Here is a 22,172-nt window from a genome sequence, read left to right as displayed (position 1 = left end):
TGAAAGTCCTCCCTGTGCATTTCGATAACCTGTGGGTTAATGCAGTAATGGTACCAGTTGAAGGGGCACCGGGAAGCTGGGCTGGCTAGGCGCAGGATTTTAGCCGGTTAACCTTCAGCCCCAACATAACGCAAGATATTTACATCTTTACTCTGCCAGCTTTGTGACTGAATTGTGTCCATTTCCGAAGAAGGGTCTAGACCAGAAACGTCAGCTTTCCTGTTCCTCTGATGCTGCTTGGCCTGCTGTGTCCATCCAGCTCTACACCTTGTTATCTCAGATTCTCCAGCATCTGCAGTTCCTACTATCTTTGTGTCTGAATTCTCCGGGTCTAGGGAATTTAATATATTCCCATATAGATTACATACTTCGGGCGCAAAGCTCCTCCAGATATAAGTCGCACGAGATAGATATACTCTGTCGCACAAGTATGTGTCATTGTGAGAGACATTTGTCCAAAGGGAGTCTGCAGTTTGTAGCCGGACTAACTGGTTGGAATTACCTCTGACCTACATGTCTGGAGAGGGAAGTGGCTGTGCACGGTACTAATTTAAATCAACTCGAGATGTTAGACATAATTCTTTGTCATTCAGATTATGAATATTAAGCTACTGGGCACAGTCTGACTATAATTGGGCATTATGCAGTTTGGGGGGGATGGTGTTTTAGAGTTGCAATCTACACGCTAGGCGACGATATAGATTGGATTTATGAAGTTAGAGGGGAATTTATTTAGCCTGGTTGTCTCTGATCGTAGCCTAATCTCTTTTCATCATGGGAGTCTATTACATTCCAAATCGAGAAAACAGACCTAATAAGGCACTTGCAGCTAATGATTTTGCTAATGTGTTTTCAGGGAATTCGTTTTCTTGACGAGGTTTTCGCCTTGAGACGACAATCTCTGAATACAATTAAGTTTATTAGGGACATTCCGAATTCGGCATGGAATGCAGTCATCCTGCTTACAAAAGATCGAAAGGTTGACCGGGGACAACACACGCTGAAGTGCTAAATACAGATATCAGAGAAGTTAGTGGGCACTTTTTTTGTATCTGAATACAAATTGTTATTCGAATTGTTTGCTCTGCGTAAGACTCATTAAAAGCAATTCATAGACAAGAGATGTGAAATATCGCTGTCTGACCTACATTGAGAGTGTTTGTAAGAGCCAGATGCCACGTCCAAAAACCAAGCTATATTATCCAGCAGCAGGCAACTGGCAGGGTCTGGAACAGGAAACCGAAATCTTCAAAACTTGAGGAATGTGAGGAAACTAACAAATCAGAGTCAACATTTCCCTAACAGCCTGCAGGTCCTTGTACAGATGTGTGAGAATGACAGCTGTTTACAGGTTGACTTGTATCAGAGACCTTTAAGGAACCCTTTCATTGCTCAAGTAACGATTTTTTTTTCAAAACTAAAGCTGGCCCGCTTGCTTTTATGACATTATCCGCGCACTCACGGGACCCAAATATGATAAAGACATTAAACGTACTCCTGAAACGGCTGGAAATCAGGATTGCACTAGCGCAAAATGTTGAATGCGAAGCCCAAAGATTCGACTCCTTGAAATCTAAAAACTACGAGCAGTTGTTATCTGAACACTAAACGAGCAATCCTTTTCGCCCAGTCTATACATCCCAACATTTAAACGCTGCACGCTAGGCGAGGGAGATTAGAAAGAATATAGATTTACACTCGATATATTCTCAGTTTCTCAATACTGTACATTTGTTTGCTAAAGTTCAAAATTCACGTTGCATACCGAGCAACAGCATTGCTAATTCCAGACATACAGTGTCGCATAGCACGTGGAACAGAAACTATTTATCTGCTAAAAATATAAATATAGTTTCCCATCAGAGTAACTCGTGGAAACTAATTTGTCACTTCATATTTGTAAAGAGCAACTTGTAAGCGCCGATCTAACACTAGCGAAGGATTTAAATAATCTCAAAGAACCTGTTAGAGACTTGTCCATTCTGTTATGGTGTGTGCTGTTACACTCGGTCGGAAGGGCATCGTGAGTAGTTGTTTTGAGGTGTTGAAGTCTACAATAAAGTAGCGACAATTTTTTTTCGAGTCAAACATCCCAAGTTTTATCAGAAGGTATTAAACACCTTTTGATTATTTTAAAGTTCAAGCGAATTAAAGATTTTTCTAAAAGTGTCAGATGAAGTTAATGTCATTAAAAGGCACCAGATTTAATTAACGTACAGTAAAAATAAAAGGGGCATTATGAGACAACCAGTACAAGTTTCAGTTTGCTGTTTTTGAGAGCACTGTTGCCGTTACATTTGTCAAAGAATTTAAAGCAAAATATGTGCCGAATATCCAAATATCATTGTACAAAATGAAACTACCGTGTGGTTAGTGTTAACTGGTCTACAGAGAGACCGAAATGCTTGGGAGTCAACAAAACAAAGTCTTCAATACATTATTTTTACATATATTTCATAGATTTTGCCTCTACACAACCATATAGCCTCCTTGCACAACAACCATTGTTTTGAATACCCTGAAGTGCCATGCTTGTTATTTAAAGCCCTGTAGTACAGGGACCGGACATATGTATACAATAAAAGGTTTATTATTTATTTTAATTTAGAATATCTATAAAACGGAATTCTTTGCCTCGACTGAGGTTTACTGCGATTACTTGGGGAATATCATGCTATCCCGAAACTAAAGTACAGTAGGGAAATCAAGTTCAAATCAGAATACTCAAAAATTTGTTGTGCATCATTTTTAAATGCAACAGCGGAATAAAAACGTAACATTCTTTTTAGTTCTGCAAAAATATATTGCTTTCCAACAGATTTCATATTAATTAGAAATGCATTAGATAATGAGTAAAATCGAAGATGAGAAAAAAAAGGAGCCAATTTTCGATCATAATAAAAATGCCAATTAATTTAAATCGAATTCTGAACAGGAAAGTTTACCATAATATGGAGACCGTAAGAAGCGTAATGTCTAAAGTGGAGAATATATAAGTGAACAATGATTTCTATATCTTCGCACGATTAGAAAAAGGGTTTTTTTTTAAAACTTGGCTAGTAGAAGTAAAATCCTGCCCACGCCAAAGTTGAGGCGAAGAACAGATCCGTCAAGCATGCAATTGATTGCATAGTCGCCCAAAGAAATAGAAATATTAAAAAGGTGCAATGCCACGAAAGCGAAATTAACGTGCTGACTTACACCTTCAACTAACCGAGAACATGAGCGTAACAAATTGGCACTATATTTGTGCCAAGCAGAAAGAAAATAAACGTATCTGTGGACCTAAGAAAAATGAAGTTCGGGATATAAACGTACCGTAAATCTGATGTTTTAACGGAACCTTGGTAGATTTCCTTTTTTTGTTTAGAAGTGTACGGCAGCGCATAAGCGATTTTCTTCGTTTACGGAAGTCGAAATAGGGTAAAAGTAATCTAAATCATCAGCATTACAGTCCACGAGTACTCAATTGTATTTATTGATACGTGGTCAATAACTATCCAAAAGCTAGTTTGAAAAAAAAGATATATTCAAAGAGAACCTACAAACACGTGACACAAGAGATATTCCCGGGACAGCATACGAGATCATAGAATTAAATACTTGCAAGTCTTGGCAAAGATTTCATATTTTTATTATTTCATTTTGCACATGAAATGTATACAAACTGGCAGAAAAACAGATTCTGTGACAGTCACTTCACAGACTGGAACGGGATGAAAGTGTTACCCATATACAAGCACGATAATATCTTTACAGAATAGACAAAATTTACATATCGACCCTGAACAGCATCATGACCCTCCCCCCAATCCCTAATGCAAACAGACCATAATATACTTTCTTTGAGAGGAATTCTGTCATTTAAATAACGTGGCAGCAACTTCAGGAATTAAAACTCTAGTTCTACGTTTCTACAATAAAAAAGAACGCATTAAACCTTAGTCTATAATCCGAGCCATTCGAGGGTAAGTAACGCAAAATGCCACTGATCGACCGTTTAAAATAATCTGTACATGTGATTAGATAGAACTGGCTTACTTCCAACTGCAAAAAGTTGGTCAAATAGGAACTGAATAAAAGTTTCCTGTACAGACACGATTTACATTCCAAAAATTTCAATTGAAATACACGAAGTTGGGAAGGGACGGGAGAAAGATCAGGAAAGAGAAAAAGCGATTAAGGTCTGTCCAGGTTAACACACTGCTTCTGAACTTCAGTTTTATAATTATTTATCACAATAAAAGACAAACAGGTTTTAACAAAACACCGGCCTGTGTATCCGAGCCCGGGGTTACCATTGGTCACAGGCATCACCACCACCACAACCAGGAAGAGGAAAGGGCATCTTTTGTGCAACAAATTAAACTCGATGTTGGCACCAGCAGGTTTGGCTTTTGGCATTTCCGAGGGGTGGGGGGGTGATCAGTTTTAGAAGCCAGGCGGGTGTTAGCCCCGCGGGACGCTCTAGGTGTGAGAGTAAAAGCCGTAAAAGGCCATCTCCTTGGCGCAGTTTTTCTCGCAGTCTCTTGGGGTCAGCGCCTCACTCTTCAGGGGAGACGGGCTCTCGGTGGCCGAGGCTGGAGGAGGCGGCCCATCCGCCGAGATGCGCCTCCTCTTGGCCTGCTCGTAAATACCCGAGTCGCCGGAGTCGATGGACTTGATGGAAGACGGTGCCTCGATCCAGGCCGAGTCCGCCAGCTCCTTGGGTTTGGTGTCCTCGGCGGCGGCCGCTAAGGGCGAGCGGTCTGAGCCCGGCCCGGGAGCCGGTGCCAAACCCTCGGCGGCCGCCGCCGCAGCTGCAGCCGCCGCCGCCGCCTCCTCCAGGTACGAGTTAGTGGACGCTCCGCGGGCCCAGGGCAGAACCGAGCTCGATTTGCACGAGTACTGCGGGCTGCGAGCGCCCCAGCCGGACGGGTCTGGGTAGTAGCCCAGGGGCCGGGTGCTGGCCTGCAGCGGCAGCGCCTTCACCCCTACCCCGTACGACAGGATCGCGTTGCCGGCGAAGTCGGTATCGTAAGCCGAGAAGTCGAGGCGGTTGTTGGCCGGCTGCTGCAGCGGGGTGACGAACCAGCGCTGCGGGGACGGCGTGGCTGGTTCCTCCGCTTGCTGTGGGGACAACAACCCATTGCTGTGGGGGACACTCCGCTCAGCTCCTCCACTGCCGCCCCCGGCTCCCGCTCCTCCTCCACCTCCTGCAGCGCCCGGGCCGCCGTGGTGGAACCGGGCCTTGGCGTAGTTATTCACAAACTGTTCCTGCAGGAAAGACTGGGTGACGGCGTATCGGCTGCTGGGCACGATCTGAGACCGGGGAGAGTCACTCGGGGACGGCGTGAGCCGGTCAACCTCGCAGCCGGTGTAGATCCTAAAATGAGCAGAGGGAGAGAGAGAGAAATTGCATCAAACCGATCACTAAATTGCCTCCAGTTTCAGAGAAACTCATTCACATCAAATTTGCCGACCACACACAGTCTTAAATAATAATAAAAAAGTCAGTCAGTGCCCGGTTTGTGTCCCGTTCAACCGGAAGAGGCCATCAGCACCTGGTGGAACTTTGATGTAACAAATAATAAGCGCATGGGCCTGGCTGCATCTGTACAGATAAAACGGAGTTAGCAAGACCTGCCCTTTCTCCAGCACTCTGTTCTTGTTTCGGATTTCCAACATCCACAGTTGCGTATTTTGATGCAATAACTGCATGCTACATTCGACGCTTTCCCGTGCTGCCGAGTATTCGACATCAACATTTTCCAGGACACCACGTAAAGAAATACAAACCGAGTAATCATTTCTTCCCTCAACTACACCAAAAGCAACAGCTGTATTTTAACTAGTGATACTCAGATTCGAGATAGCTTGATAACTGAGTGGTAAACGAATTTTTACTATTTAAAAAAAAGTAGGTGTGAACAGAATACTATTCTGTCCATTTAGCAGATTTCTTAATAAAAGAAATTGAAGCTCAAACTTACGTGTCATAGTTATCTCTAAATCCTTTGGCAAAGGGATTGTGGTCTATTTTCAACTGTGTGATCTGTTTGAACAAAATTTCAATAGGAAAGTGATGCATCAGTCATCCTGGTTTCTTAGCAACCAAACTATGTGCAGGCAGATTCTTAAAACATTGATAGCTTTGTGTCGAAAATTACTCCTTTATAAAATAGTTAAATTTGCTGAATGGAGTGAGGCGACCGTGATTGTTGTACAGACTTGAAATGGAAGAGAATCACTTCCTGAAAACAAGCGAGACAATTATCTCATTTTAATAATCAGGAATAGAGAAATGTTCAGCACCTAATCCTCTAGACCGCCACAAAATTCGACAATTGTGTAATGTAGTTGTGATCCACTATGAAAGGTTTTGAAACGGATTTGTGTCCCAGTGAAAATGTAGAAATTATAATTAACATGAGTGATAATATTCTATGTTTTGCATTGCCAATTAATTCCTTACGTCTGTATTTTGATACGCTGTAACAGCTATGAACTGTGTCTCTGGGAAGGTGAAAGTCTGAACTCTGCCGGGCTGATTCGAATCCTCAGCTCCGTCCTCATTCACTTCAACTACGTGTAGTCGAGGTTGATATTTATGGAGAGACTGTAGAACCACCATCTGTCAGGAAAGAAAGACACGACATGAAAATGCTTTATTTTTCTTGTCTTTTAGAACAACACAGCCGGCTAAGTAAAAAATCACGTTCCATATATTTTAGCTGTTAAGCTGTCACACAATATCTCGTCAAAAACTAGCGTTCATATACCAGGGATTCATCGGTTAGTTGATTTCAGCATATCAAGTGCATAAAATGTCGATTCATCATTGGCATTCATTAGCAATACCCACAACAATGTTCAGGATTTTATCCAAATAGGGGTATACCTGGCCGTTATTGTTTGATGCTCCCTTATTATTGGTCAGTTTTAATTTGCCGAACGAAATTTCTTGTCTCATCCAGTGGGCACCTGTGTTTGGGGAATCTGGATGCATGTAGATCCTATTACCTGTAGGAAATATAACCAAGATCCAATTCATCCAGTAGTTGAACATAACCGCCAATCTGGAAAAATGTATCGCAAGTCAGCGAGGCCACAAAACTAAGCCGGTTGGATATTTAAGACTATAGGAGGAAAACAGTGCACCTCTAAGCAACAATTCCCGAATAGTCAAACCATAGTCCCCATTCGCTGATGTGAAGCAGCGCGGATTAGAATAACTTGCCTTGCACATTGGTATCCGCTTTCCCACAAGGAACCCATTTTCCTCCTTGGAATCGCCAGTGATTGGGATCGGCCAGTATAATATCAACAAAGATATTGTAATGTGCAGTGGGGTCCAGACCGGAGATGTTAAAGCTCAAAAATGGAAACATCCGCCTGAAATAGAGAGCAACATTTACGCACGAAATAAATAAGACAAGCATTAAAACAGGCGTGTGCTTAGTGTTGGGCTATGTCACGCAGATCAGTTCAGTTTTGCTTTTTGTGTAATCCACCTTCTAAAATTGTTAGACAATGAGATTCTGGAATACTTTGGTGTATCTGCATGTTTCCTAGTATTTCTTCAGTAAAAAGAAAAACAAATTTTACAATTAACTCCTCGAAGAATTAATTTTAAGTCCCAGGAACTGGAGACTCTCTTCAAAACGTACTTCACGTAAATCATCGCCTATTCTTACCAGACCAAAGCTATCCGTTCTCTGGAGACTCGTAGAAATACGAAAGCCTGTTTCGTATCATCCCAAACAAACAGGCATGGTTGTGCGTACAGTCAGCAAGCTTTCGATTTAACATGCCGATTTGAAGTAAGCATTTGCTTTCTCTAATCTGAAACGGTGAGATTACATGGTGTAGGAAGAAAAATAAAGTCCACTTACCTGCCTTGTTTCGTGATGATCATTTCTGTTTGATGCCTATGGAATTTAAGCCACAGTGGCCTATTACACAAGTACACTTGGGCTTTGCCGGGGACTAGTCCTGGCTGACCAGAAGAAAATTGATAGAAAGGTCCTCCCTGATAGCTGTGTCCATATTGTTGAGGGTAAGGATAACCAGCAGCCGGGTAGCCTTGAGGCGAAGAATTGGACAAAATACTATTGTAGGCTCCATTCGTGATCACAGGATGGTGAGCCATATACCTGCTCGGACTGCTAATAGAAAAAGCGGGATGTGTTGGTCCATGCTGGCCAGTGTAAGGAAACATAGCACTGGGAGTAGCAGTCGGTTGCTGTGGTTGACTCGATTGTGACAGGAGATATCTGTCTGCCGCTGATCCATCGAAATTATGACGAATTTCAGAGACCCCGTCCAAAACAGGAGAGAGCTTGCTTCTCTGGACGTCCCCCGACGCGTCCTTGGAGTCAGGAAAATTATCTGTCTCTGATTGATTCGTCATCCCCCTGGTAATTTTTTTCAGAGGTGAACTTCTTTCGAGGTTGTCACTGGCCGAGATGATAGGATCATGTAAAGCAAGCTCACTGTTGGGATAAGTGCTGTTCACATTAAGAAATTTCTTGGGGAGCATTATAGATGAAGATAAGCAGTGCTCCAACTGCATAGCTTAATAAGTAAGCACCTCACCCTATAGAAACCTTCAACAGCAGATGCAAAAACCCAACCCGTTTGAAAGCAATTCTTTAAGCTCTCTCACAAAGGCTGGTACTAGATTTTTTTACCTTCTCCCCCCCAGCCGAAAAGCGATTGGCCAATTGACACTTTGCAATAGTAAGGAAGGACTCACTTTTGATCTTCCCGGTTGCACAGCTAATGAAACGGCCCTTGCTATTGGTTAACTGCTGACAGTAATTTAATTAGACAGACATTAATTAGTATAATCACCTGAGTCCTAATGGCAATGATGGCAAATTGCAAGATGATCTCATTTTAGAAAGACAGTCTGCGTGTTACTAACAAGCAACCTTCCCTCCCTCTGTTTTTGGACAATGTTCCAGCTCGGAAGAGTCGACGGATACAACTGGGCTAAACTGGAAAAAATAAGGGTCCAATAAATTGTTTGAGTTTATTTTTCCACATCCGCGTTACAGAAATACTGATTATTTAATGGTCGGATAGCAGAAAAACCTGAAGTTTGACAAATCAGTTACAGGGGGAAAAAATGAAGTGTTCAACTATCAATAGGGTAATAGTCTTTATTTGAAGAGCGGTGCTCTCGTAATTCAACAATTTAACAAGCATGCTCTTTTTGTGATCCGATGTTCAAACAATATTTTTGTACTGGCATACAGTTACTTCAACTGTACATATCACATTAGCTAATGTGTATCTCAGAAGGTCGTCGTTGAAATATTTAAGACTTGCATAAAGCTGATGGTGTCTTTGGGGTATAATAGTCTTGGGAGCTTTACAACAATCTTTATTTTTGAGTGCGCAATAATATAACCGAACACCAACACCAACAGGATGATTTTGCCGTGTTGGAAAACAATTATGATTTTTAAATTCTCACTTCCGGAAGTTATCATGGCATTTAAAAAATCCTATGAGATTTTGAGCGAAAAATCTGATATTAATGAATCACGCTTTCAGCACATAGTATTTAAAATATCAATGTTCTCTAAGTTAACTGTGAACTTACAAAATGGATGTTTAATTGTAAAGCACTAAGTACACTTTTTTTTACAAGTAGACTCGGTTCATTTCCTTTCTAATAACCTGGGAAAAGCACTGGGAATAAACTTGTTATACCTCATACATCCTCAAGACGGCTACTTAGGAGTTGTATTGTTGATACCGCTTTCACGGTGGATTGGAACTTGCATCTCTAAAAGCAATTCATAAAAGTTACAAGCATTCTTTATCAATAGCGAATTACAAAGTATGTACTTAATTATGTCTCGCAAATCATTGGTCTAATTTGAAGGCGTTCGTCCGGTTTGAAAGAATGTCCAATTTCTACTTAAACTGTCAAAGCCGTATTGCAAAGTATCACTGATGTGAACAAGTTACCGATTTATAGCTTTTTAAAAAAAAAACATGCAAAATGTAAAAATGCACGAAGTTGATTCAGATCAGATTTTCCATTAGAAAATGTAAAGAGCTGAACAATTGATTGTCTTCCACTGAATATTTTTGGTTCAATCAATGTACTGCTTTCTTCCCTTCTGAAAATCAGGATGATTTGCAGTCAATGAAAGTGACTTTTTTTTTAAGGAAAAGATTCCTCGTGAATAACAGAATTCCCTCGTGATGTTCCGCACCACAGCTTGAAAAGGACCAATTATTTTTCTGCGCGAAAGAGCCCGAGATGGTGGACACTGACAGTTTTTATCGGTACAAAAAAGCATCACTAAAATGGCACTTGAAATTGCATTGAGTTCACTATGAGCTTTATTTTCCTATTGGAGCGGAAATGTGATATTTATAAACACTTAGCGCAGTTAAATAACTCAGCAAGTCACAAATTACTTCTAAGATGATGAAAAACAGTTAAAAGACCGTAGTAATGACTAAATTATATAAGAATCAAAATTCGACGCACAAAAAGGATTCAGTATTTTGGGGATTTATTTAGAAACTAAATACGTTAACGGTGCTGGTGATCCTGTATCAATACCACTCCAAGTTCTTTCTAGAGATTTGGATCGCCGTCATAATTGTTGTACATTAAATTCACGTCAAGCTCGACTTTAAAAGTAACTTTTCAGGGCCATTATATTCCAGAGACCCAACACATTTGTCCTAACATCATCGGCTGCCCATCACCATATCATTTTTAAAACCTGAAGGACACTTTACTGGGATATATAATCGACTCGTGGGATTAAGTCGACGTGATTTCTTGACAACTGTCAGGACGCTTTTGGCTTACATTATATAAATGATTATACTCCCACCCAAACCGAGGGATTTAACGACAGGTGAAGTGACAGAGCAGTTGAAGGGAAAGCAAAAGGGTTTAAGGGAATTTGAACATTTTCTACAAGGATTTTCTGTCATGTGTCTACTTGGCTCATCTTCCTAATTACATTTTCATGTGATTACACAATTCGCTCACACACGCATTGTATCATGGTTTGGTGGGCCTTTGCTTTATGATACCAAAACACGCAACATTATTGGTAATGAAAACTATACAAATCGTATGCAAGATTGTCTTTAGTAAAAGGTACAGCCTTACGAGCATGAATAGAGGAAATTGATGTCTGAACAACTCTAGAATTCTACAAAGGTTTCCATCCGGCGCCCGGAACACGCCACTGAACTGGAAAAATGTACCAGCCGGAGAATTAAAGACCGAATAACTGTTTTCTCTCAAGCATTTAATAACCTCGAAGAGGGTAACACGAGGATGCCCCCTACTAAAACAGAGGGTTGAAATTTAGAATATTCTATATTTTTAAAACAATTCTTAAACCTGTAGAAAAAAAAGTCGATTTTCTTATAAACGATTTCAGTAACAAGAAGAAATGTTCAATGTCGAAATCGCCGGCACAAAGGACAACTTTATTAGGCAAATTTAACTCCTCGCTGAAGTCGGGTTCTTTTACTTCCGAATTGGGACTTTTACTCTAGTTAAATAAACCTTTTGATAATCCTAAGGCTCATGTAAGGATATCGAGCAATATTATGAACAATTTTCAGAGTTGCATTTAATTGCAGATCGCTCTACCTGTTTCTTGCTCGAGGCTGAAGTAGTAAGTTTAATATTGGAATAATTACATGCTTAGATTATGCAGGAATACAGTCGACAGAATCAGTGTGAGCCTTCGAACTTTTTTTTAAACAAATGTGTTTGCCTAAATTCTTTTCATGAAAATATGAATTCCATCAACCTGTTACAAATAAGTGACACAATCAATTTTAAAATGGAATTATCTCTATTGGACGGGTATAGTCGTTCAAAACTACCAATCATGAATTACTGCTGGATCGTATCAAGGTTAATCATAACAGATAACATTTTAGGTTTTTAAAAAAAATTGTCCGCCTCCTATTCATGAATTAGTGGTTTGATGTATTTTAACATTCTTTGTGCCAAGCAGTTGGTTGAGAAATGTCATTCTTCACAGACGAGATTCTAGTTTGACCTTAGCATCTGCCATATTCACAGCTACGACCCTAGAGGTGTTAGACATGTGCTACCTCAGCAGCGCTGAACAGCTCTTAATAAACAAGGAAAGATCGGAGAAATGCGTAACTGCTTTTGTGTGCCTGATTGAGGTTTGGCGCTTTGAAAACCCCGCAGCACTTCATTTTGAAGTCTTCAAAATGACGGAACCCTTTAGTGCAAGTCTGACGTTGTGGCATTGAAGAGTTAAGTTACAAATTGAAGGGAAGAGCTAACTTTATTACTTGACATCTGGTAAAGATAAATGACAATAAAAATATTAAGATCAAACCGGGATTCGAAATTTAATCTTCATTTTTTTAAACACGGAAAATAAAGACAAAAAGGCAGGATCCATCTTCTTAACAGTGGAATCAAAATAAGCAATGATAGGTTGCTCAATGACATCATTGTTCACAGCTCCCAAGTCTATAGGTTTTATAAGTAAAGCCTTCAGCGACTTCACTATTACAAGTCGTTCAAACATTAATGTCAATTTTAAAAAAAACAATTCATTCGTACTTTATAGCATTTTAGTTCTTATTTAAATACAACTGTATCCAACATGGCTGCTAGGCACTGCACAATATTTGAAGTCATCACAACATCCACATGCTCTTCCAAATGGCGTTTTGGATCCTATGAAACAATTAGGTTACAAGTTATTGAACAAATAGATTATTTTCAAGCTAGTCAGTTATTTTCCAGGAAAAAGTACATTTATCTAGATTCTCACATTTTAAGTACTCTAAAAGGCATCAGAAAAGGCTATTATAATATTTACATTCTTCAGTAACATTAACAGTCCAACTTAGCCAATGCAACTGAAAATATTTCAATACAATTAAAATCTAAAATTAAAGGAATTTACATTCCATATCAGAAAATGTAACAATTTCCGCATATAATTCATACTTTTGAGATTATTACCACAGCTCAATTCAGCAGAGAGATCAAATCAGTCACCAAAATTCCCAGACTGGATTACAGTTTAGAACAGTGGTACTCAAACTAGAGGCCATGAAGACTTTACAGCAGAATCCACAAAATAATGTGATTGGGCCTGTCAGTGTACCTGCAGTTGATCATTATTTTGATTTCCTTTGTCCACTCAAGTGACACAGCAGTGTGCTCACCAGACAGTTGGATGTTAAGCCTGGGAGTGTAATGCACCCGCACAATGAGACATTGGTCCTCACTGCCAAGTGTGCACTTGGCCATGGCAGCTTCAGAAACAGATATCAGATTAGAGTAGTTAGCCTGGTTTATAATCCTTGCAGAGCAGACAATGAGATCTACACACTGGAAATGGATTGAAATTCCTTGGACTAGGGATGGGCGGTATGAAAAAGGTGCTGCTATATAAGCCTTACCCAAGCCAAACTTTATTCACGGAGTAAGGCAACTGGGCCTATGGCTGAACATGAACTGAAGCTGTGGTCTCTGTTGCTGGATGTGCTCCAATCACAAAAATGCTGCACACGAGGCATTATATCAGCAATACCACTGCAGAGCCAGAAGAAAACATCCTAAAACACTTAGGAACTGAACAGGGAGTTTGTGGGAGGTACCTCTGACGGTGTCAGTGTTCATTATAGGAGCCATCAAATTTAATTCCACACTGGAAAGAGCAGCGTCATGTGCATAAGTATTCAACAGGCATTATGCTTGAACCTAAGATTACCTATTCGCTGGATGTAACAATAAAGTTTTGACATCAGCAGTTATATCAATCTGCACTAAAGCAGACAGCCCAAGCAAAACCTATTGCAAATTCCTTTAAAAGGACACTGAACTGTTGATTCTGAAATGTAAATATACAAGGAATTCATAACATTGTTTAGATGGGAGAATAGGTCTGCAATTATTAATCCATTTGAGAAATGCTACTTCAATCAAAAAAGTTTGGGAAATATTAATTTAGAATAGACTGAAGGATGTCACCTATTAATATCACGGTTAATTATATCTTCCTTCTACACAATATTATTCAGCAAAGATACTTGTCCAGTTTGTTGTGTTTCTGTTCATTTGGAATTGACCATAATGAAGATAATTCAGATTAGAGATAGTAAAATATAACTGTTATTTGAACTAGTTACAGGAAGAGAAGAACTACACACAAAACTTCTCATCCAAATTAAGACAGTGCCTTGAAATTGTAGGTTTACAGTGACTTTGCAAGTTTTATTATTACAACTTGTTGCTTTCACAAAGAATCAGTTATCACTGAGGTAATGTGCATCTTAAAATGTCCTCTGTTCTGCTCAATCATCTGAAAAATGTCACGACTAGTGATGGTTCAGAGGTGCCATTTCTACCCCAGTGAGATGGTTACGAAGTTTGTACCACTCCAGGTATACACAAGATGTGGGCATCACTGGTGAGGCCAGTATTGACAGCCTACCCTTAACTGCCCTGGAAAAATTGCCAACATGCTGACTTTTTGAACCACCGCAGTCTTTGGGGTACAGGTACTTGTACACCACAGTGCTGTCAGGAAGGGAATTCTCCAGGTTTTTGACTTTCAACAATGAAGGAACAGCAATATAGTTCTGAGACAGGACGATATTCAAGGAAAACTTTGAAGTAGTTTTGTTCCCACATTAGCACATAATCTATGTTGATGCAGCATTCAAGTATCAAAAGTACCATCTTTCAGAGGAGATACTAAATCATAGTCCCATCTGCCCTGAAGTGGAGGTAAAACATGCCATAACAGCATCTAAGGTTCTCCTCATTGTTCTGATGAATATTTATCTCTCACTAAAATGCTAACATTGTTAAAAAAAATGCTAACATTGCTTAAAATATCTAACATTTACCTCATTGCTGTAATTGATATCTTGTTGCTACATTACAGCAGTGACTGAACTTTAGAAGTAGTTCATTAGTCTTAAAGTTCTTGAGACATCTTGGCTGTGTAAGGTATATATAAATTATTTATCCCTTTTGTTTGAAAAGGAATTCCTAAATTCTTTGGCCATACACTCTTCAGAACCGTGCCACTGAGCCTATATTGTCTCCCTCTGTCCCTTCCTCTAAACTGCATTCCTTACTCCTCTCTCCTTTAAATTCCTTTGGTTACTTACCTGCCCATTTTGATAGTCTATGTTCTGTGGAATCAAACAGTATGATCTTCACTGTTTATCACAGCTCAAAGTTTTGACAAATTTAAACATTTTACTCGATTACAATGTCCTAATCAATTATGTACATTATAAACTGATTCTTACACCAATTTTTAGATAACTCCAGTCTTTCCAAGACACCATCAATTTTCATCTCATCCATTTCCTTGAACATTTTTGCTTCTACTGGTATTTTATTGGTAACACCTAGAAAGTACTCATTGCATATTCCATCATGCCCTATGCTTTTAAACATACATACTAATGCCTTTGTCCTGAAAAGATGCCACCACACCTATTTCAATCTGCTTAGTAGTTACATGCCAGATGAAGATTTTTGGGTAACTGTTTAGATTAGTTAATTATTTTCAAAATATATTAATAGGAAATGGGTGTCTCTGACTAGGCCGGCATTTAGTGACCATCTGTACTTAGCTGCCAGAAGGTGATTATGAGATGCTTTCTTGAACTGCTCCAGTCTTTGGGAATTCAGAAAGCTACTAGGGGGTGAGTTCCAAGATTTTGACATGGTGTCAGTTAAGGAGAAGCAATATACTTTGCTATTTGGTTTGGTGGGGAACTTGCAGATTGTGACATTGCCTTGCACCTGCTGCCCTTGTGCTTCCAGGCGGAAGAGAATGCAGGCTTGGATGGAGCCGTTGAAGGAGTTGCTATAGTGCATCTTGGAGACAGTATGCACTAATGCCACTACATAATGAGGAAGGGAGTACATGGTGATGGTAGTGGATGGCATGCCAATCAAGTGGGTCACTTTGTCATGGAGGTATTGAGCCTCTGGTACATTTTGGAGCTGTACCCTTCCAGGCAAGTAAAGAGTATTCCATTACACTCCTGAATGGGCTTTGTGGACAGTGAACTGGCATTGGGGTGACATCAGGCGAGTTACACACCGCAGAATTCTTAGAATACCTACACTGTGGAAACAGGCAATTCAACCCAACAAGTCCACACCAATGCTCCAAAGAGCATCCCACCCCAACTCATTCCCATAGCCCTGCATTTCCTGTGGCCAATGTACCTAACCTACACATCTCTGAACACTGGGCAATTTAGCATGGCCAATCCACATATTTTGCATATCTTTGGGCTGTGGAAGGAAACTGGAGCACCCAGCAGAAACCCATGCAGTTAGGGGGAGAATGTGCAAACTCCACACAAACAATCGCCCAAGAGTGGAATCAAATCTGGGTCCCTGGCGCTGAGGCAGCAGCGCTAACCACTGAGCCACTGTACTACCCCGATGAAAGAATCCCAAAAGTGTGGAAACAGGCCATTCAGCCCATCCAGCCCACCCCAACCCTCTAAAGAGCATCCCACCTAGATCAACCCCATATCCTATCCCTGTAACCCTGCATTTCCCTTGGCTAATCTACCTGGCCTGCACATCCCTGCACACAATAGGCAGTTTAACATAGCCAATCCACCTAACCTGCACATCTCTGGATTGTGGAAGAAAACCAGGGCACCTGGAGGAAACTCACACAGATAAGGGGAGAACTTGCAAACTCCACATGGACAGTCGCCTGAGGCTTGAATCGAACCCAGGTCCCTGGTGTTGAGAGGCAGCAGTGCTAACCACTGAACCACCATGCTGCTTTATTTTCCTAGTCTCTGACTCTAATTGCTACGGCACTTACATATAGCTACTGCAGTTAGCTAGAGCTATGGTAACACACAGGATGTTGATAATGGAGCATTCAGGATGGCCATGCCATTGAATGTCAAGGGGAGAGTGTTAGATTCACTATTGTCAGAGATAGCCATTGTCTGGCACCTGTGTGGCCTGAATGGTCCTTGCCATACGATTCTCATAACCTCTCTTTGCTAGTCTTGAGAAACTTGACATGCATCACATACCTTACTTGTTTCATCACATTCTCTACTTTCCTCATCACACATACAATCATGACTTAGGTTCATATACCGCTCCCTCTTGTTGGAATATATTGGGCTTGTAACTGAAACATCTCCTCTTGCACGTTAACCACTCTTTCTTAACCACTTTTCCTATCAATTTTTGGTTTCAATTTGCCATGGCTAGGCTCCATCTCATCCCATTCATGTTAACCTTCTTACAACTTAGAAATTTTACTTTCAAGTTGTTCGTTCTTCTCACTATTTATTACTCTAAACCTTATATTTAGATCATTTTTCCTTGAGTTTCTCCCACAACACTTGGTCAGCTTGGGCTATCTGATCCCCAACACCAGATCCAATAATGCCTCTTTTGTATTTGGATTAGGAACAGTGATTAAGGAGGTTCTCTCGAACACATTCCAGAAATTCCTCCTTTCCCTTCACTTTAACAATAGCTTAATGAATATCTGGATAATTAAAGTCCTCCAATGTTACCACACTGTAGTTCTTGCACATATCTGATTTTCCTGCATAAATATTTCCCTCTTTCTTTCCTTGCTTAGAGATAAATGGGATACTCCCTGTAGCACAATCTTTTTTGCTAAATTACCAAATAGATTCTAAATTCCATTAAAAGGAATTCTCTTCCCAAGAGTACAGTCTTTCCTGTTCAGTGCTGCCACCTTACTTTCCCTTTCTCCTTCACTATCTTTCTAAACATTTTGTATCCTTGACAACTGAAACACTCAATTTTCACCATTTAAAGCCACATGTCCCTTTTTCTGCTTCAACATAGTTCTGCATGTTATTTTGTGCTCACAGCTTACCAACACAAATCACCATCTTTGTACATTTACATACATTTATTCTAAACTTGTTTTTACATTCCTTGTATCTTTCATTGATCTAATTCCATGTAATATTGTACTACGTCCTTCTCCAGTACCATCCAAAACCCTCACTTATGCACCATATTCCTCTTTTCAACTCACATATGCTGGAGCTTATCCCTCTGCTAATTTAATTTAAACCCTCTTCTAGCACAGTTAACCAGCCATAACAACACTGGTCTTAAGTTCTTTTGAGGTGCAAGATGACCCCTTTGAATAGATGGATCCTGCGTCGGAATTTGTACCATTGCCCTCAAATCCTGCACAGTTATGCATTGATCCTCCTGCTCTTCCCATTTCTACCCTCACTGATATATGAGTTAACTACTTCTGTGATTATGCCATTAATTTTCTTCCTAGCTACTGAAAGTCAGACCACATGACCTCAACTGCCCTTTTATGCGGTAGGTTTCAGTGTGCAATTCTGGAACATTTTCATCCCTGTGAAGAATATTCTACATCCTATGATGTCCTTTATCATGCCACCAGGCAGGCAACAAACCATGCAGGCTTCACAATCACAGTGGCAGTAAAGCCCTATCAATATAATCTCAGAACATGACGATATTTTTACACTTTGGTGTTCCTTCCAGAGTATATTCATTGGTGCCGCAGCCTGGCCTGCATGCCTTCAAAGGTACTGTTAATCCCAATTGCCAAGTACTGGTTTTTGAGAGTGGCATATACCAGAAAACTCCAGTACTTCCTGATCTTCCTACTCTGCTGAATAGTCATTCATCTACTATTCTGAACTCGGTCTTAACTGTGAGGTTGTCACCTCCTGAAATGTGCAATTTAGGAGACTCCCATGTGCCACAGTGACTCCAGCTATGTTAAGCTTGGAAAATCTCAGTAGAGGCTCAAACAGCTGGGAGGTACTTGCTCCCCACACCATCCTCCAAGACACATGAAGTGTCTTAACATTTCCACATGGAACTGCACAGCCATTCTTTTCACTTAAATTACTGTAATATTTCTGAACTTCCACATTGTTGTCCCTTCTTTCTTAGCCTCTGTGGTGAAAACTGATTCACTAACCCTCCAATTTCAGTATCATCTGCATGTATACGTGGTTCATCCTTAAGTGTATGCATGCCTCTTAACTATTTTTTTGAAAACTTGTACATCTGTAGAATTTGCTAATATATCCATACTTTGCCAACCTAATTGCCTTATTATACCTTTGCTAAACTCAAATTTCTTTTCATCATCTTTTACTTATATCGTTGCTGGGTCGCTTCCTTTAAATTTTATTCCTAATTTTTGCAAGGCATCATGGCTATTTGATTTTTCTTTCTCATTGGAATATTTCCTTCCTGAAATCAGGGCAGGACTTATTCAGGTAACGGCAGGACCCTGGGGAGTTTTACCAAAAAGACCTAGGGGTGAAGGTGCCTAGGTCCTTGAAAGTGGAGTCACAGGCAGACAGGGTAGTAAAGGTGTCGTTTGGCATGTTTGCCTTCATTGGTCTGTGCACTGAGTATAGCAGTTGGGATGTCATGTTGCAGCTGAACCAGACATCGATGAAGCCACTTTTAGAATAACGTGTTCAATTCTTTCTACTATAAGAAAAATGTTGTTAAACTTGTTATTCTTGTCTCTTTTGTACTTTCATCTATGTTCTCATCCTTTTCTTATATACTTAAATTGATATAACATCCAATGTTTTTAATGCTCCTTACGTACACTGGCATCAAGGGAAAGGCATGAGGCAAAATAAACTAGAAAATGACAGCTGTTAGGCTACCAACATTTGCAGGCTAACTTTTAGACTTCATAAATGAAGAATCAAATTTGACAGGATTTGGAGATTCGGACAATAATTGAGAATAGCCAACTTTTTTTTTTACATGTGGACGGGCTATGTTAGTAATGACAACCGTACAGATAAACGGTATTCAATGCACACAGTTTGTACCAATCTTCAGAAGGCATTCCTTAAGTTGTTTCACAGCTTTCTTACAAAATTCAGACATCTAGCCGAAGAAGAAACCTCGTAACGTGAATGGAAAATTGACTGGCATACGTGAATCAAACGAGTTAAATAGAGTATTGTTCAAACTGGAAAGGAGTGGAACTGGAGTGACATAGGAATTAGCATACACAATGCAATATTCAAGTGACTTGGAAATCAGCAAGAGTACTGTAAAATATTTAGAAAGGACACAGGTAGCTCAACAAAATCCAGGTCAAGGCAGTTCACTGGATTGACACTGCATCTATCAGCTTAAAACATTCACTGCCTTTACCACCAGTGTACAGTGGAATCAATGTGTACAATATACAAGAGGCACCACAACAAATTGCTGTCTCCTGTCACCTTCCAAATCCAGGGCCTGCCACAATCTAGGTAGCAGTACACAGGACTGTCACCTCCAGTTTCCCTCCAAGCATATGCCACGATAAATTGCAACTACAATGCTGTTCCTTCAGCACTAAGTTAAAAACGTCAACTCTCATCCTAACAATTTGGTGGTTGTACCTACACGACATGGACTGTAGCAGTTCAAGGCAGTGGCTATTAGGAGTACAGAGTATGGGGCTGGATCCAGCCCCACACTTTGTTATCTTGGATATTCCAGCATCTGCAGTTCCCATCATCTCTGGCTATTAGGAGTAGGCAGAAAATGCTAGTTTTGCTAGCGATATTCACATCCCAAGAGAGTAAAAGAAGAAAAGTTACTGGAATGTGCAAACTAAAGTAAATTGCAAATTATGCAAAGCAGCATCGGGTAATATATTTATTAGTAAGGAAATCCAACAGAATAGGAATCCAGATTAAGTGGAAAGCTCTACATTACATCTTTCAGTGGTTACGATAACATCAGTCATTGAAAGGACCAACATCAGAAGAACAACTGGAGGACTTAAAACAAAATGGTAACTTTCTGGTTTCATGAAACAGGTATCCAGAATACAATAGCAATATCAATAAAATATGTACGACCAATGACTAGACCAAATATTAGAGTGTCACTTGCAGTTTTTGGTGTTTAATTACAGGCAGAGCAGTGCAGATTAATCAGGGTGAGAAATGACGATTTGAGAAGAGATTTGTGATATGGTGGCACTTTTACAGAACCAAAGATACCCAAAATGAAATTAGCACTTTTTTTTATATTTAAATTTTCAGTAATGATAAAGATGGCAGAAGCCTCAATTTTCAAGTTGGATTCTCTCCCATCCTCATCTGTGTCACTGGCATAGGCTGGAAGGATTTTCAGGTTGAGAACCAACCTGTATGGTTCTATTAAAAGCATACCAAATTAAACACTGAATGGGAATCAACAGTATAAGGATAGATGTTAGGAGAACTTTTCTTCCTTGGACATTTGATATAGCATGTAATATTTTGTTAGGGAGCGATTGACACAGAGACCAATACATTTGGTGAAAAAAGGTAATTAAACATTGGAAGAAGATCTGTTAGTGATAATGCAAGAAAATTCGTTTGCCCTTGCAAACAGCTGGCACTAATTTGTTGATCCGAGTTCCCTCTTTGCCGGAAACATCTATAATTCTGCAAAGGGTACTTGAGCAGTTGGCGTGAATGACAATCTAATTTTAAGGCTAGCTAATCCTTCAAATATCACTCCAGAAATCATAACACCAAGGAAGATCTAAATGAAGATTTTATACTTATTCATGGTATCACCAAATTAACTCATACATTATCTTGGTCATCAATTCATCTGTGAATAAAGTGATTTTGGGAAAAACATGCTCTAGGTCATTCAGGCATTCCATACTTACTTGTTTCCCAACATTTTTAATTGCCAGTTGTTCTGGAGTCATTTTATCCTCCTCCTCTACTGCCTAGAAGGAAAATAAATATTCAAATGTAAAGTTTATCATTATTTCAGGAAAACATTTAAGGCCATTTATTATAAAGTTTTCAAATAAGGAGTAAAACAATTTTTAACTTGCCATTGTTTTATTAACATTGAGGAGTTACAGCACTCTAGCATTACTATTCTTTATTACCTTGTTGTAATTCTTTGCCAAGTCCAGCATTTCTTTGACAACAGTTTCATTAAGTTTACAATGCTCACTGTAGTCCTGAAGTGTTAGACCCTCCATCCAGCTTTTCTTATGCAAGTTCAACAACATCTGCAGTGATGAATAGAACCCAAGATAAATGCTCATTGACTGAATAACAGGATTTCAGCACAAATTAAAATCTTAAAAACAAATAAACCATTTGAAAAT

General features: G+C 39.9%; 2 protein-coding genes across 6 annotated transcripts in view; both read right to left on the bottom strand.

The window, feature by feature from the left end:
- Positions 1–3,617: 3,617 nt before the first annotated feature.
- LOC125453973 (T-box brain protein 1-like) lies at positions 3,618–12,236 on the bottom strand. 5 transcript variants are annotated; one of them, XM_048534171.2, is made up of 7 exons: positions 9,703–12,236; positions 7,875–8,981; positions 7,220–7,374; positions 6,881–7,002; positions 6,455–6,613; positions 5,973–6,034; positions 3,618–5,365 (listed from the first exon to the last, which is right to left on the bottom strand). In XM_048534171.2, the coding sequence occupies exons 2-7, from the start codon at positions 8,552–8,554 to the stop codon at positions 4,468–4,470; spliced, it is 2,076 nt and encodes a 691-aa protein (XP_048390128.2). In that variant the 5' UTR covers positions 8,555–8,981; positions 9,703–12,236; the 3' UTR covers positions 3,618–4,467. The 5 variants fall into 5 exon arrangements, with proteins under 5 accessions (XP_048390128.2, XP_059503300.1, XP_048390129.2 ...); XM_059647317.1 differs by having other exon boundaries at positions 7,875–12,236; XM_048534172.2 differs by having other exon boundaries at positions 8,836–12,236.
- Positions 12,237–12,344: 108 nt separating this feature from the next.
- psmd14 (proteasome 26S subunit, non-ATPase 14) overlaps positions 12,345–22,172 on the bottom strand; it is a 107,589-nt gene continuing 97,761 nt past the window's right edge. Inside the window, exons 9-11 of the mRNA XM_048534175.2 lie at positions 21,948–22,073; positions 21,717–21,779; positions 12,345–12,703 (exon numbers count right to left, since the gene is read on the bottom strand). Coding sequence (XP_048390132.1) covers positions 12,605–12,703; positions 21,717–21,779; positions 21,948–22,073 — 288 coding nt within the window. The 3' untranslated portion in view covers positions 12,345–12,604. The remainder of the gene's footprint in view (positions 12,704–21,716; positions 21,780–21,947; positions 22,074–22,172) is intronic.

This window comes from Stegostoma tigrinum, chromosome 7, assembly GCF_030684315.1.
Source record: "Stegostoma tigrinum isolate sSteTig4 chromosome 7, sSteTig4.hap1, whole genome shotgun sequence".
Lineage (NCBI taxonomy): Eukaryota > Metazoa > Chordata > Chondrichthyes > Orectolobiformes > Stegostomatidae > Stegostoma > Stegostoma tigrinum.
Note: the sequence above shows the minus strand (reverse complement) of the source record. Positions and strands in the feature narration are given on the sequence as shown.